The sequence below is a fragment of the Anticarsia gemmatalis genome, chromosome 7 (genome assembly GCF_050436995.1).
Source record: "Anticarsia gemmatalis isolate Benzon Research Colony breed Stoneville strain chromosome 7, ilAntGemm2 primary, whole genome shotgun sequence".
Lineage (NCBI taxonomy): Eukaryota > Metazoa > Arthropoda > Insecta > Lepidoptera > Erebidae > Anticarsia > Anticarsia gemmatalis.
This window is the reverse complement of record NC_134751.1, coordinates 8,566,149-8,583,598: the sequence shown is the minus strand read 5'-3', so window position 1 is coordinate 8,583,598 and position 17,450 is coordinate 8,566,149. Positions and strand designations below refer to the sequence as shown.

Below are 17,450 nucleotides of genomic sequence, written 5' to 3'. Positions count from 1 at the left end.
TGACTCGTGCCTGAGTAGAGATGTCCGTATACCCAGCAGGGCCCTTCGTCTGATTCGATTGAATACTAAAGTTTCACTTAGGTAATATTTTATACCTTCCGAATACTTAGTGTAAGTAAAATAATTGTACCTCAACAGTTATGTGAGAAAATTGAATTAATTTCCAGCAGGGCCCTCCGTGCTTTGAAGGTCTTCAGACCTGTAGTGTATGTGCCTGTATAGCGGTGCATTAGTACCTTTAGATTATCTTTGTTTTCTTGAAAAAAAGTTATTAGTTTATAAGAAATATACCTACAAAATGTTTATAATGCCAGCAGGGCCCTTTTTTGTTTTGGGGGTTTCAGTCCAAACAATCATATTTCCTAGCAGCATTCTATTTGTACTTTTCAAAAAACTTATCGCTTAATTCAAATAATGAATAATAATAATTAAATAAATCAGATAAAAAAATCTAAAAAAATAAAATTACTCTGATATCTAAAGATGGCTATACTTATTATTTGATTATTTATGTGATGCGACCAATGAAATAAAAATCAGTTTGTATGTTATACTAGCTGTTGCCAGCGACTCCACCCGCGTGGTCAAATGAATGAGAGGTTTTACCGCGGTAAAAAGTAGCCTATGTCACTCTCCAGTCTCATAAATCTCCAAAATCATAATTACCATAACATCGCATATACTTATTGTTGTATTATTTATGTGATGCAAGCAATTAAATAAAAATCAGTTCGTATGTTATATCAGGTACGTATATTAATATCTTCGAAAAAAGTACCTACTCAATGATGAATTACAACAACAAATAAGTGTGATTGACAAAAATCAATAATAGTTGTAGCAATAGGAATTCCCAATCAAACGTTGTTCAGTGTGGGTTAATAAAGTTCCTAGTAGGAAAATTTACAGTAGGTAAGTATAAAAAACATTGCATTAAATACATTTTACCTAATCGTCTGTTAACTTTTTATAAGCAAACGTTGTTGTTGCACTGAAAAAGTGTTCATAGTTTCTTTTAATAGATAAATAAACTGCTTTAACCGTCATACGTTTGTTAAGTTGCCGCACAATGTCACTATAAACTACGTCACTGGGTGGCGGTAATGAATTTTTAAATTTGTCTTCAAACTGTTCAATCACTATTTTTTGTTCGATGAAACTAACTGCTGCTCTTTTACCTCTTTTCACAGGTATTTTTTTCACTAGCTTCTTTCTTCTAACCATTTTTATCACAAATAAGTTCTAAATTCTAAATGACAATACGTAATCTCACAAATGAAACTCTGTAACTGATGTGCGACATCCATACACTACGGTATCGGCAAATTTTATCATCTACCCTCAATTTTTTATATTATTCAATTCTATATGTTTTTCGAAGATATTCAACTACGTACCTGCCTAAACCTTACTAATATTATAAATGCGAAAGTGTGTTTGTTAGTTTGTTTATGTATTATGTAGCGATGTTATGGTAATTATGATTTTTTTTATAGATAGATAGTTAGGAGACTGGAGAGCGACATAGGCTACTTTTTACCGCGGTAAAACCTCTCATTCATTTGACCACGCGGGTGGAGTCGCTGGCAACAGCTAGTATAACATACAAACTGATTTTTATTTCATTGGTCGCATCACATAAATAATCAAATAATAAGTATAGCCATCTTTAGATATCAGAGTAATTTTATTTTTTTAGATTTTTTTTATCTGATTTATTTACTTATTATTATTCATTATTTGAATTAAGCGATAAGTTTTTTGAAAAGTACAAATAGAATGCTGCTAGGAAATATGATTGTTTGGACTGAAACCCCCAAAACAAAAAAGGGCCCTTCTGGCATTATAAACATTTTGTAGGTATATTTCTTATAAACTAATAACTTTTTTTCAAGAAAACGAAGATAATCTAAAGGTACTACTGCACCGCTATACAGGCACATACACTACAGGTCTGAAGACCTTCAAACCACGGAGGGCCCTGCTGGAAATTAATTCAATTTTCTCGCATAACTGTTGAGGTACAATTATTTTACTTACACTATTCGGAAGGTATAAAATATTACCTAAGTGAAACTTTAGTATTCAATCGAATCAGACGAAGGGCCCTGCTGGGTATACGGACATTGAGTAGAGCGTGTTGTAGCAAAGAATCCGTCATTCTGAATAACAAATGAAGAAAACAAAAGTATCGTATAGTATAGTTACTGTCGAAGTTATTGTTAATTAAGTATGTGTACTTATTCCTTTTACTGTCTCTGTGGCGTGTTTGCGACTGACGAATAGCTCGAGTTCGAATCCTGAGTCGGGTCAAAAACTCTTCTGAGATTAAAGTTTCTTAGAAATTGCCTGGAGTTAGGAGGTTGATATGGTAGACCTCCTGCGCCTCAGAGAACACGCCTGCCAAGCCTGACCTCTAACTGGTCGTGTAAGTTATCCGACCTACCGGGCTATGAGAGTAAGGGAATAGAGAGTGTACCTGCCTATGTATTGTACACACGCACGCACTTGGACACTAAAAGTAAAGTCCTGTACCGGTGGCCGGTTCCAATAAAATTGGCGTCTTAGCCGGATATCGGCCAGAAGGACATAACATTACTTTTTTACTTACAAAAGTAACTTTAACAACACCTTGATAATTGAGAATTTTATTAAAATAACTCTGAACCAACTTTTAGGCCTGACTCGGGATTTAAACTCAGGAGCTACGCGAGATAACAGTCGCCTGCAATGACTGCACCAGAAAGGCGACCCACAAAAATCATCTTTTAACTTTTTATCAGTACTTATAAGCTTTCAAACGACATTGTATAATAAGTGATAGTTTTTCTGCAAAAGATGACATTTACAGTGGCCTTTAAATTTACTGTCGATATAGGAGACGTTAACTGTGAAAGAAAATAAAGTAGATGAATAATAACTAGATGGTGTTAGTGTCAAATAAGTTGGCCGCCATCGTCTTTTTACACATTTTCCACCAGTTTGAGATTTATTTTTAGTTTTTCCAAGGTATTTCTTTATGGCAAAAGTTTTGCTACTCAAAAGGCAGGTGCAGGTGCAATGTGCCTACTGCTTAGGACTCCTGACCTGGTAGACTAGTGTTGGAAGAGACTCCAAGGACTTTGACCGTCTGTATACATAGCAGACAAAGAAAAATAATTGCATTAAACAAATCAATTAAGTATTATCACAAGAACAAAAAGATGATACATTGTTTTAACAAGCACCTCTTGTGCCTAATCTTCGTTTACCACAAAATAGCAAAAAGTAAGTGCAACTGAATGAGAGCATCGCTATGGTAATGTCATCCTGACCGATTTTCAGCTACAGCGGCCGGTTTCAATGAAACCAGCTTGTGTGTACACAATACACAGGATAGACACTCTAATGGCCCCGTGAGACAGATAATCGACACGACCAGTGAGAATACAGGCGCAAAACCACCGGCTTTGCGTGCTCTCCGAGGCACGGACGTCTACGACCTCAACTTCGTAACTACGTGCAATTTCTGAGGAATGTTTAACAGAAAAGACATTAGCCCGACCCGGGATTCCAACCTGTGACCTCTTGCGCGGCAGCCGCATACACTGCGAACTGCGCCACAGAGACAGTTGTATATCGATAGATACTATTGCTATAATATACCAGCTAAAGCATATTCATATCTTGTCTGAGGGTTGTCTTTAAGAAACCTCCTTTTTTATATCTTACGTAAAGCTCAGAGAACTAAGACAATGAGTAATGCAGCCTTGTGACGTGATCGCTGGTAAGAAGTTACGCCTACAAATTATCGCAATCCCCGCTCCGCCCACAGAAAAAAGGCAAAAAAACTATAACAATATGTCTGACCACCTAACTCACCTTGAGATTGCTTTACCTGATAAGTAGGTATTTACGTAATAAATTAAACAAATAAACTGAAATGTTCCCTATGGCTTTACAGCAATGCTGAAAGAGTTCGAGAAGTAATAAATGCTTGACATTAGATACCTGTTCCTCAGCCCTCTGTTGACCAGTTAATCTTCCTAATAAAATTATTCCATTCTGTCTAAATAGACAGAATGGAATAATTTTATTAGGAAACAGAAAAACTTGTAAACTACCTATGTACCTATATCTATTCAACGCTTGAAACTCGACCTTCTACTAATGCTTGACGCACTGATACCAAACTTTAGTAAAGCAACTAAAAACGTGATCTGTAATTCTAATGAAAGCAATTAAAACCATATGAACATCGAAATGGTCAGTAATTGAGATTGGTCAGCAGTAGATACGTACTGCAACATAAGCGAGCAACTATCGACTGTCGCCTCCCACACGCTTGCGCGGGCGCAAGTTGCTACGCCTCACTCAAACCGCGAGCGCGAGTGGTGTGGCCGCACAGCCACTACACGAATGCCAACCAATAGAGTCCAGTAGTCCAGTACTAAGTGCAGTGTTTTGTGGATTGTAATTTCAGTTAAATAAGTGTAATTCTCAGGTGGGTTTAAAAATATTAAGTTGTGTATCCTTATCGAATTAGATTTCTACACTAACAGTGTTTAGGACGTAAACTGAAAATTGGAAATTTGTCGCAGGTATAGGTATGTTGTGGTCTCTTAGTGGATGGATAGTTCTGTAAAAATTGTGCGTCAATCGATGTCTAGGATATAAATGTAAAGAAAAAGAAAATCTAGTTAGAGCAAGTGCCTAGGTAAAGACGGTTCCAATAAACGTAATAAAATAGCAAGTATACATAAAGAATGCGCGAAAGGTAATTGGAAGGGGCTACGTCATCCTTGGATAGGTGTTAGAAGGAACCCTTACTTCGTGTGTCATTTACGAAAACTAAACAAATACTGTGATACTGTTGAGTTACAAAAAGTTAAGTAAACTGGAGTCGCTGATGTTACACAAAATAGCTATGGATTTAAATGTCGTACCGATCGAATCGAAATATGCACGTAAACATTTCAAAAGAGCTCATCACATATGTTGGGTGTCCCAGCCCCCGACAAGGTCGACAAGAATGACGTCATTGTTATTATGCTGACTTGGGACATGTGGGTCGGTAGCCGTATACTTGTCAGTTTACAGTGGCCTATACAGAGCGCGGGATGTAGAGCCATGTCGAGTTTAATTGATTAAGTGGTAGACAAATGCATGTGTCGAGTTTAACAGTATGATAGTTAAATGAACGGAAGCATCCGGTGACAGTTCAAAAATAGGGTCAATGCGAACAGTACCCACCCGTACAGTTACAGTACAGTTCAGTACCCACGAGATATCAATAATGCGATATTTTCGTTTGCACAAGTTCAACAGCTAACTTGAAGTGACAATGTCTTAAATGCCGTAGAGTCGGGAAATAAAGTTTAGTAGAAAGACATAGGGATCAACTTTGCCCAACACATGATCGGTTTAAACCAGACATATAATAAGACAGTAAAATCGCAGAATGCATCGCATACCGCGTCGGCTTACGAACGATCGACAAGTACTTCAGAAAACTTGTTACTCCAGGTTTAACTGTTAGACTCAGCCGTATCGGTGATTGGTTTTGTAAATCTAAGAATATTTGTATCAAACTGTTTGGAACTAACTGCATTAAGTTGGATGTTAAATTAATTCTTTATTTTATAAACGAAAGAAGCTATCTTTCGATTCGATACTGCAATACCTAATTGTCATTATGTTTTTGTTGTTGGGTGACTCACAGTCTGAAATGGAAGGCGCCCTATTAGTCAGACCTAAGTTATTTATCATGTTGCATGGAAAAATGGGAGAAATATTTACCTACATACCTACATTCCAAAAAAAATATTGGTAGAGTTAGCTTTCGAAGGGAAATAATAATAGATTTGAGTGACGACTTGTGACCCGAGGTGACCCTGAATATAATAAGGTGCCAATGAATTTGGTCGTTGGAAAGTCTTTAATCAAGTTTTAGTGGCCGTTGACTCAGAAATACATATAACATAACAATAGGAGGTCTAAAAAACAATAAGAGATGCATGAAATTAATTCAATTTGTGTATGTGAACTATGTGATCAATACAGAATACACTGTAGATAGTTTGTGTGTGACGAATACTAAACTACCGTGAGAAAAGCTACATAAACGTTAACAATTTGTTATCAATTAGTGTTTTTTAGTTTCAAAACTTTAAATTTTGAAGTTTGTAGACATCTTTTCCGATATGCATAATATTAAATTGAGTAAATTTCATATCGTCGTTTTTATATTTAGCTTGACATGTCATCGGAAACAAACAAATGCAATCATACACTAATGACGACAGTAAATCGCCTACATAACCGCGCCTTATAGGGGCTGTAGGTGGCAGACCGACCTTTTAAATAAAGTATTGATTTTACGACGGCCTAAAGTGGCCTAAACAAACGGTACCTCCATTTACGTCTTTCCATATAAGATACTGAGTATTTACAATGGAAATTAATATCAATACTGTACGACACTATACTTGTCAATCAAATTGTATAGAAGAGTTTGTAACTTAGACATATGGAAGTGTGAAGGAGTAACAAAGACGAGCGAAGGAGTTCTAAGTAGACAATTTCAAATTTCAATTTCTTAACGCTTAAAAGTTTCGATCCAGCCACAATAATATTTGAAAGATAATTCTTTTAATTTTAATAATTGAATTTTAATTTCTTTAAATTTTAATATTATGGCGTGTAGTTAATACCTACTAAACGCCATAATATTAACATCAGCATCTACTCATTATACCTCCAAAGTTAATTCTACAGCAAAGGCCTGCGACAATCATTTCTATGAAAATGAGCTCACGGACAAAAGCTACTTTAAATTAACAAGATAGCCACTATCATTACAGATATATGTACTTAGGTAGGTAGGTACTTACTTAACCGCAATTGTCACGATAAAATGGTTTTAAAGCCGCTGCTATACAAATCACGAATCAACGCAGTAACGCGTTTTCCAGTAGGTTATTAGTAGGGCAATTTTATTATTAAAGAATTTGTCTCATACCTAGCCTACCTACACGAGACAAGTTATTTGTTTACTTAAATGAAATAAAAACTCCTGCTTTGTCAATAATGCAAAAGATCAGCAAATTCTAAAGGTAGAGCGTGATAGCTGGATAAAAACTTAATGCCAATTATAATTTATATAGGTACCTATTTGACGGGTTTAAGCCGGTGTTTAAATATGTTTTTTAGTTCTTGCGTGCATTACACACATTAAAAGTACATTAAATAGATGAAAAACTTAATTTCATGTTGACATAACGTCGAGAGTCGCGATCGGTTAATACGGCAGCATCCACCTGATTCAAAAGAATGAAAGTGACAACAGGTGCGAAGGCGAATAAACCTTAAAAAAACTGAAAGCTTAAGCAATAAGAACAAAATGAGGCGAACAAATCAGAAAGATAACCAATGGGCAGTACAAGTGTGAAGTTAGAGATCTTTATAAAAACTGTTAATCGTTTGCGCCGGTTCAGCGCCTCGAAATAGAAACTAAATGGACTTTCCAAGTACTTTGTGTGTCGTAAATGCTACATGTTGATTTAATCTTTAATGACCATTAAGCGGTTGGTGTTCAGAATTCGTGCCTTGATCACATACATGGCCATATTGCAAACTTTACGCGTATCCAAAAATAAAATACTTCAGTTCAATTGCAAATACTTGAATGTATCGTCCAGCAGGATGCAGTCATTAATCCGTGTTTTGCATCTACACAATAAATAAATTAGTCTTAAACATCACTTTCCAATAATAACAGTATACAAGTGTGTTGATTCATAGGAAGAAAGCGTATAGAAAAGAAACGTATTTGGTTTTTAGGGCGGATCAAATTAAGCACAAAGTTGACAAAAAGCATCATACTGGCGGTTAAAGTCCACGGTTGTAAGCTGTAATGCGTGTCTAAATTGAAATGTTATGTGCGGAACGGAAGGCTTTTTAAAATTTAGTTGGTCAAGTACCGGATGTGTGGCAATACTGGTTGAGATTATGGCCAATTCTCTAGACTTTAACTGACCTCTTATTTCTGTACGTGCATCGATACAACGATACGTATGATCTTCCTCCCACGAGTAAAATGGTCACGTTCAATGCAAACCACTCTTTATGTTAATGCATGGATATCGTACGTGAAATACAATTCAGATTTCTATATGTAGGACATTATAGTTATATGGTAATTCATTTGTAAACAGCTGAGTCCGTTAGTTTGACAAGAGCAATCTTCAAAAAAACCTGTTCACATGAGCGAATGAATATTTATTTAACAAAACTTTATATGGAAATCAAATCAATGTAAAGTGATTACGAAATTGATTTAATCAGTATGTGGGCGTTTTGTAACTCTTTATGGTATTACAACCGTTTATGTACATTTAACTTGTTAGTGGGTTGATGGGATACAATAATGTGTATCTATTTTCTTAACCGTATCTTTCCATAGTTACCGGGAAACCTACAATTATTTTGATAACTATTTGCGATCGCACCGCACTATCAAAGTGATAGGAATATACGACCTCATTACTAAGACCGGAGTCCTCATTACTAAGAGAGACTTATAATTTATTATTCCTTTATAATAAAATAGATATCAGTCTTACTAATAACACTAAACATAAGCGCATACTAAATCAAGTACCTACCTGCCTGTGGCGGATAATAACGATGACAAATCAAATGACTGCATCGCGTTACATTGCAGGTGTGGTTTTTATTATTTCATATCCTTTAATGAGTAAACATTGCAAAAATCCGTCTTTACAAGTTTTAATTTCAGATAGAGCTGAAAGCTAAGACTAGTTAATATAGTATTCATAAGTAAATTGACTAGCGTTTGACTAGTTTCTTTTGGTATTTATAAACACGATAATACATTTAGGATGGTACTCATAGCTATTTGGCCGTAGTACCCTACCGTTTACACAGCCAAGGTTAAAAGGACTGACACACAGACACGCCTGACGGCAGTTTAATACATTTATTTTACTCCTCGAGGTTACTCGGACTTAATGCTCGCTACACATCATCTCATGTGCCACTGTCTGTAGTGTCTGTGCTTTTGTTACGCTCACGCACGCATATATTGAAGTTTATGCGTATTATGTCAAGTATTTCATTTATAAATATCTATTATTTGTGATTTGGTAGTACGATCCTACCGATAGAAACATGAAAATGTTGTGCTAAAATATTTATAGAGTCACTTATAGACTAGTTAGCAGAAATAATTAATGAAGCCAAATGTAGCACCTTAACATTCTTTAGCTCTAGTTAACTATTAATAGAATATAAAATTTAATTACAACATTGTAAGAAGGTTCTAAATTAAAGTTTTGATAATCACCGAATCGTAAAAAATAATGACCTATGAATATCAAGCAGCTGTGTAGGTGTAAGTGAATTAAATAAATAATATGTATTACTTACATCGCCCTACTCCACACTAACCACAATATAAATATGTATTTGACCATAATAGTAAGATTAGATATCTTAAAGTTCGTAATATTGAATCACGTATTCGATCCACTTTTGATCAATTTAGAAAACTTGTGCTCAATCCTATATTCGTGATTTACCCGTGAGTATATACCATACTAGCTGACCCGCGCAACTTCGCTTGCGTCACATAAATTTTCCCCGTTTTTGTAACATTTTTCACTGGTACTCTGCTCCTATTGGTCGTAGCGTGATGATATATAGCCTAAAGCCTTCCTCGATAAATGGACTATGTTTACTGAAAGAATTTTTCAAACCGGACCAGTAGTTCCTGAGATTAGCGCGTTCAAACGAACAAACAAACAAACAAACAAACAAACAAACAAACAAACAAACAAACAAACTCTTCAGCTTTATAATATTAGTATAGATTTAACTTTGTTGTCTACCTTATTATAATTCAGCCATATTTTTTTTTATTTCTATGTCCGGCACCAATAATAATATTTCGGTTTTATCTATACTAATCTATACTAATATTATAAAGCTGAAGAGTTTGTTTGTTTGTTTGTTTGTTTGTTTGAACGCGCTAATCTCAGGAACTACTGGTCCGATTTGAAAAATTCTTTCAGTGTTAGAAAGCCCATTTACTGAGGAAGGTTATAGGCTATATATCATCACGCTACGACCAATAGGAGCAGAGTACCATTGAAAAATGTTACAAAAACGGGTAAAATTCTCTCTTATGTGACGCAAGCGAAGTTGCGCGGGTCAGCTAGTAAAAAAATATGTTTGATATGCAGCCAAAATGACGTCTTAAAATCGTGAGCGGAATAAAGTATTAGCGTTCGCAGCATCATCACGTAATGGTTTTAAAAAATAAGCAATTTCACCACAAACCAGAGGCGTGTCCGGCAATTAGACCGGAGAGCGCCAGCCACTGGTCATCGGCAGCCTCATAGCGTGCAGATAAAACATACTTATAACCAAAACTATATCATTGAGAAACAACGGATATGCCTAATTGCGTAGTCCATTATACATTACTTTTGTACATCGTTTTATCTAAGTACGTTATACAATTAGGGAAAGCTCCGAAGTCAGATTAAGTCGTTTTAGATAGTGAACAATGTTGACTATGTAGGTAGTTAACTTCTTCTTATTTTTATACACGTAGGTATGGCATTTTTAAGTTAATTTACAAAATTTCTTCTTGTTTCTGCCCCTGACTGGGACAGTGAGAAATCCGGGTTAAACAGAAAAAAAATAACTTACCAATGTTATAAACTAGTTTCGTGCAAAATTTTATCAATCTCTTTTACCCAAGTCGTTTTTGTATAAAACCTACTTACCTCAGAGATACTTACTCCATTAGCGCAAAAATCAAACCCTGCATTTAACCGAAATAGTCTCGAATCTCCATATGTAACGTGTCTGATGGGGGTTAGTAATAAATTAAGAGAAGTCAACGATTGACGGCCCGCGACTGTCGATGACTCAATATTTACTCATACATACACAGGTCGCCGTCAAAAATACATATATTACGTAAGTACTAGCTTTTACCCGCGACTTCGTCCGCTACCTGAATTTTCCTATGGGAATGCGTCATTTTCCCGGAGTAAAAAGTAGCCTATGTCCTTAAGGACAGCTTACTATGACATTGATATTTTTATTTACAAAGGGATTCACTTTATTTTTCTACCTACATATTAGGTAGGTACTATGCGTAACACTTAATATCAATACATGATTCATTAGCATTTGCGGTCGCTACATGAAAATTCACGTAATGTAGGGACAAAAATATTCAAATAGGTACTTAGTGTTATTTAAATCAATCGTTGTTAAGGTCATATGGTCTGACGATGTCAAGGGACACGCCCATGGCTACCTGTTACATGAACTTACTATAAATGCCAAGGACTCTAGAAGGGTGTACTGCGTGTTCCACAACAAACAGTCCATGTCAATCTGTATAGGTACAATATACTTTTAAGTACTGCTGCTTGTGTTGTATTAAGTTTAAGCCGTACATTCCATGGAAGTACATATTTCCAAAATAAAAACGTCAATTAGTGTCATCTTTGGACAAAAGAGCAACATTAAAACATTAAAATAAATAGAATATTATAACTGTGCCCGGGTGGAGAGTAAGAGACCACATTGAGCGTGTTATCATCAAGCACTCACAACTCTTAAATTATAAACATAATGTTAACCTAGTCACAAAATCTAAAGATTGTACAGGTTTATCTGAGTTTACCTGACTGACCAAACAACTACAGAGCTTATTGTCGCCAAACACAGTTCAGCGCAAACGTAATATGTGTGCTGAAACAACAGTAGCTACGGAATAGTTTAAAAATAAATTTAAAACAAAACATTTTAACGACCGGCCTGTCTTTGTCGATCAATCAATACCGCACCGAGCCATCGGATATTGGCTTCGATGTTCCGAACAGGTGATCATCGTGATCAATATGTGGAACACAATAGCAAATCTCCCGAATGGGAAAGCGCGTATGTAGGTAGGTAGGTGTAGCGTACATTCTGTATATTGTACGGTCGTTGTAGTTCCGCCGAACATGTGGAGTATCTCATAGCGTTCCGATGGACGAACAGCAAACACCGCTATTGTCTGGCTCAAACGCATTGTTAGTTTCATCTTTATTTTGGTAGTACTTATAGCCATAGGGAAAGTAGATGTGAGCATTCCGTTACAATTATGTATGATTTTTTCGCATTTTGAACAGAATTTTATCTTCAAACGACATTTAATATTTCGTGTAGGTACGTTAGTTGGATCTAGCTTGCGTAGTTGGGATAGTTTACTTATTTTACTGGAAATAGAACAAGTTTTCGTAACACTCCACGCTATATTTACATAACATTGCATGGCCTAATATTTCCGAAATCCGTATTTTCTTAAATAATACCTACGTATGACCGCCACAGTAGCTACTCTAATAGGATTATAATATGGCCAAAGCCCAAGGCGAGAATTAGTCACAGTGTGTTCAGAGCAAATCCGTATATAAATATTGTCTTATAAGCAGCCGGACAAGCGTAACAAAAGAATAATACTTGTGTATATCTTTGTCACGATGTTTAACGAGATATAATAGAAAAATAGTAGTGTTAAGCGGATTATACCTCCAATAAAAATGTAAGCATCACGATATACAAACAAGCAATTCAATAGTACGCTTACAAGTAGAGTAAATAAGCTAACATGCGGGTACTCATTATGCAAATTGTGAAACAACAAACCATACTCAGTAGGTACACGAAGGTTCATTAAATGTACCAAAAATCAATTATGCTGCAATAAAGTTCACGAATTGAGAGCTTTCTGAAACAAATGATACTCAACAATAGCTTCTATTGCTTTTGTTCAAGGCACATTTTGTTGAACCAGTATCACAATTAAGAATAAACATAATAGACAGCGCAAATCAATCCAATTACTTCATTGTGGTAAAGAGGTAGGTAAGCGGTACGCTTGCAACATAAGTTTTATAGCTGTAGGTACGAGAAATTCGGAATAATTGCCTCTTCATTACTGCGCATAGTTATGTCGGTGAAGTTAAGTGTCTGTTAATTACAGTCCAGAGTAATCGTTCCTTTAACTTTTAACATTGTTTTGCAAAACAATACTGAGTAAAAATAAATACCAACAACCCGCTAATTGTTATAAATGTGTAAAAGTGGTATTTATTCATCGAATAAAATTATTTGCTTTTGATTTGACCATTGGGTTCTTACGTAGAACCCATACCCTAGTTTCGAAATATCAACCTCACAAAATAAAACAGAGCACAACTCGCTTAAATGGATTGATTTGTAGTTAACCAACACAAGGCACCGATTATCACTGTTTCACACAAGAGTTGTAGAATCATTTAGCGTAGTTAATCTAATAGAACACAAAATTCACTAGTTGAACTCCCATAAGCCCTTCTGACTTTTCATAAAGCAACATGTATTATGTTATTAACCTTACAAAGACCATGATCTGTAACTTATCACATAAAACGATGGCCAGATGTTCAACTGCTAGTTAATTTCAATTGAACAAATTGTCTTTGACTATTAGTTTAGGAGTACTACGTGTGCTATCATAACAATTTACTACAATGAGAAAATTGTAGCCCGAAATAAAAACAATATAATTTCACGTTTCAGATGTCAGTCTAAAAAGCAGCATGACGCGAGACAGTTACGAGATGAAGCCTAATCGACCAGCGCGTGGAAGCTCTTTCTTCAAAACCAGCCCTCAGGCGCAACTAAGAACGGCGCTACAAACAAATGAATTGAATACATTTAAGAAACTTGTCCGTTCTCGTGCCGTAGATCCTGAACATGTATATGAATACCCAGATTACAAAACATGTCTAGAGATAGCAATTAGTGAACCGAATAAACAAGAGTTTATAGAGTATTTGGTATTGGAAGAAAAAGTAAATATAAATAACATCAACGAAACACATTCATGTGCTCCTATCCATTTTGCTGTCGAACATGGTAATATCAAAGCTTTAGAGGTATTACTAGAAGGTGATATTGATGTTAACATTAAGAGTAAAGGAAATACTGCATTATTAATGGCAATTAAAAAAATGGAAGACTTGGACAACGATCGTGAACAAGAATTAGTTATTTATGAAAATATGATAGAACTGCTTCTTAAGAAAGGGTGTAACGCAAATAGTCCAGATTTAAAAGGTGTAACTCCAATATACTCAGCAAGTAAACAAGGCCTTGAAACTGTGGTAATATTAATTGCCGATTACTCAAAAATACCCGTGGACATAGATTCTTATAAGGACAGAAGAGGAAAAACAGCACGTGATTTTTTAAAAGAGGCATTTCCACATCTAGTGCAGAAATTTGGAACTGAGGAAAGCGAAATCGATGTCGATAAATTATTTTACTATCTCAGTAAAGAAGATGAAGATAGTTTTATCCGTGGCCTAAAAAATGTTGCAGAAAGAAATGAACACACTGACGCATTAAAAGCTAACAATGGTTCAAATACTTTATTGCAGTACGCTACTGAAAAGGGAATGGATAAAGCAGTTGCGACATTATTATCTTATGGAGCTGATCCAAACTTAACATTCCCTGGAAATACCAACAAGCCTGTAGCCATCGCGTGTCAACACGGCTTTCTGAATATTCTTAAAATGTTTTTGGATAAAGAGTCTACATTTGATCCAGGGACTGCCGATTGTCTTCTTCAAATTATAGTACAAGGTATGCGTTCGTATCAAAAGTCTGCCAGAGCCGACCACAAGGGATGTTTGGAAATATTACTCAAAAATCCTAAACTCAAGATAAATGTTAATCACCCTGACATCAAAGATAACACAGCTTTACATTACGCAGCAAGAAACGGAGACCAAGAAACTGTTTTAGAATTATTAAGAAATGGAGCTTGTGTCGGCTTACGTAATAAATTTAACGAACCACCACTCGCGGATATAAATCCGAAGACATTGGAAACATATTTGGACGAATGTATTACGACTAATGGCGAACGACCGAGTGACGACAACTACGAGATCCATATGAAGTACAGGTTTTTAGTATACCCTAATAATTCGATAGAGAATGAGTTGTGCAAAGTACCACTAATGGATAACTGTAACAACAACGTCAAAGAATTTGATTCTGTGTTAGCGCCCGAAACAGATGCCTTACTTTACATGACAAGAAATCTAGAGTTGCGACCACTTTTAAAACACCCAGTAATTACAAGTTTCTTGTATTTAAAATGGCAAAGAATAAGTTGTCTATTTTACGCAAACATAACCTTTTATTCTCTTCTATGGCTCTGCCTAATTCTTTACATAATATTGGGTTATGGCGTGGAGAAGAAACAATCAGACTCAATCGAAGCCCTCAATGTTATAACTCACGTCGGAGCTGTTATTGGATTAATTTTACTGATATTAAGAGAACTTTTTCAATTACTAGTTTCTCCTACAAGATATCTACAAAGTATTGAGAACTGGATGGAGATAGCGCTGATATTTGTAACGGCCGCCATTGTTTGTTACGATTCTGCCGAAGAGTCTAAGAAACAACAATTGTCTGCGGTGGCCATACTACTTTCATCGGCTGAGTTAGTGTTACTTATAGGTCAGTTCCCTACTCTATCAACGAATATTGTTATGTTAAAAACCGTCTCATGGAACTTTTTTAAATTCTTACTATGGTATTGTATTTTAATCATCGCATTCGCTTTAAGCTTTTACACGTTATTTAGGCAGGAAGAAGACGAAGATCAAACCGCACCAAACCCTAATAACACAGGCAAAGAGGAGGAAGAAGAAGAAGACTTTTTTGTTGACCCAGGTCGTTCTTTATTTAAAACTATCGTGATGCTAACGGGTGAATTTGACGCAGGTTCGATAAAATTCAGTACATTCCCAGTAACCAGTCATTTAATATTTATTGTATTTGTATTTATGATTCCGATAGTATTATTTAACTTATTAAACGGTTTGGCAGTAAGTGATACACAAGCAATCAGAGCGGACGCTGAACTCGTCGGTCACATATCCAGAGTAAGGCTTATATCTTACTTTGAAAGCGTATTGATCGGTAATATAAGATCATATTCACGACCAAGTACGTGTTGCTCCTGGCTTCCATCCTATATACAGGACCTGAATCTAATAAAACCAAAAATGTTTTGCATAAAGCCCTTTGCTAGGAGGATAAGCCTCTTTCCAAACTTCCTTCCTCAGTACAGGATAATAGTGAAACCAAATCAAGATAACAAAATAGAAATACCGCATGCTGATACACTAAGGAAGTTTGGCGATGATGAAGACGTAGAGGGCGGTGGCTCGTGTTGTTTCGAACGTTGTCAGAATTACAGATTGGATCCCCGTATTGTAAAGCACTCGAAATCTGTTATATCTAAAAAGACAACTGTTACCGAGTTTGACGAAATAAAAGATAAACTTTCTAAATACGAGATGAAGCTTGATAAACTAGAAAGTTTGTTAAAGAAAGTACTTGCTTCTGATTCTTTTCGTAACTAATTTACTAAGATTTTGAAACCGATCCTATTAAACATAATTAAAATAATGTTACATTGACATTTTAAAATAATTGCGTCCTTTTTATTTAATATATTTAATTTAAGTAAGCATTAATGTGTTGAATGTGTTAACTTAGTGTATGTATAAACTTACTAAAACATTAAGTAGATGCTAGATATTGTCATCATTGTACAAGCTATGAATCTCATTTCAAAATAATAATAAACTGTTCTTATTTAAATTGCGTATTTTTACTTATTCTGTCAGAACAACAGTATACAGTAAGACACCTTGCATTGACACAATGTAATAAATGTACTTATCAAATGTTCCAACTTGTAGGTAAAGGCGAACGGCAGGTTTGTATGAAGAATTCGTACAGCTTATAAAATGTCATGTTTAGGTTTACTTTTTGTTTAAATTGGTAGCTAATATGATAGACAAGCTTATTTTAAAATTATTATATTTTTAAAAGTTGGGAGGTAAACGTTATGTCCATTTTAAGAAGCCCCGATAGTTCGCTAAATTGTTTAGATGCTGTCAAAACCACAATTCAAAACAACAGCAAATTAGCGGATGCGTAGACGTCAGACTAACAGTGACGTCTCATGAGATTTTCTTTTTCTTCTTTAGTTGTCAACAAATATAAGCCATAGACCAAAAAATATTATTTAAATAAACAAATACTTTCTAATTAATCCGGACTTCTAAAAATAATACTCCCAAATAAAAATAAGTGACTTAGTCCCCTTAATAAGTGGTACAAATTCTGTTACGAAACAACACAAACTTTAAGCTGTACGAAATCTGCCGATCTCCTTTGATAAGTCGATTCTGGGATATAGAAAATTAATACACCTTGACAATTTTGTTAGCCTCGATGGAGGTTCAATTTAAAAAACGTCTTGCTTTCCTTTCTTTTCTCGTTGTCAGTCTATTAAGCTTTACCTT

At 35.4% G+C, this 17,450-nt stretch overlaps 1 protein-coding gene across 1 annotated transcript; it reads left to right on the top strand.

Moving 5' to 3' along the window:
• Window positions 1–4,323: 4,323 nt before the first annotated feature.
• On the top strand, window positions 4,324–16,740 carry pain (transient receptor potential cation channel family member painless). Its single transcript, XM_076116905.1, has 2 exons — window positions 4,324–4,483; window positions 13,630–16,740. The coding sequence occupies exon 2, from the start codon at window positions 13,650–13,652 to the stop codon at window positions 16,497–16,499; it is 2,850 nt and encodes a 949-aa protein (XP_075973020.1). The 5' UTR covers window positions 4,324–4,483; window positions 13,630–13,649; the 3' UTR covers window positions 16,500–16,740.
• Window positions 16,741–17,450: the final 710 nt, after the last annotated feature.

What these genes read in the sequence shown, in the direction of transcription:
- pain (XM_076116905.1), top strand. Translation starts at nt 13,650, where the DNA reads ATGACGCGAGACAGTTACGAGATGAAGCCTAATCGACCAGCGCGTGGA.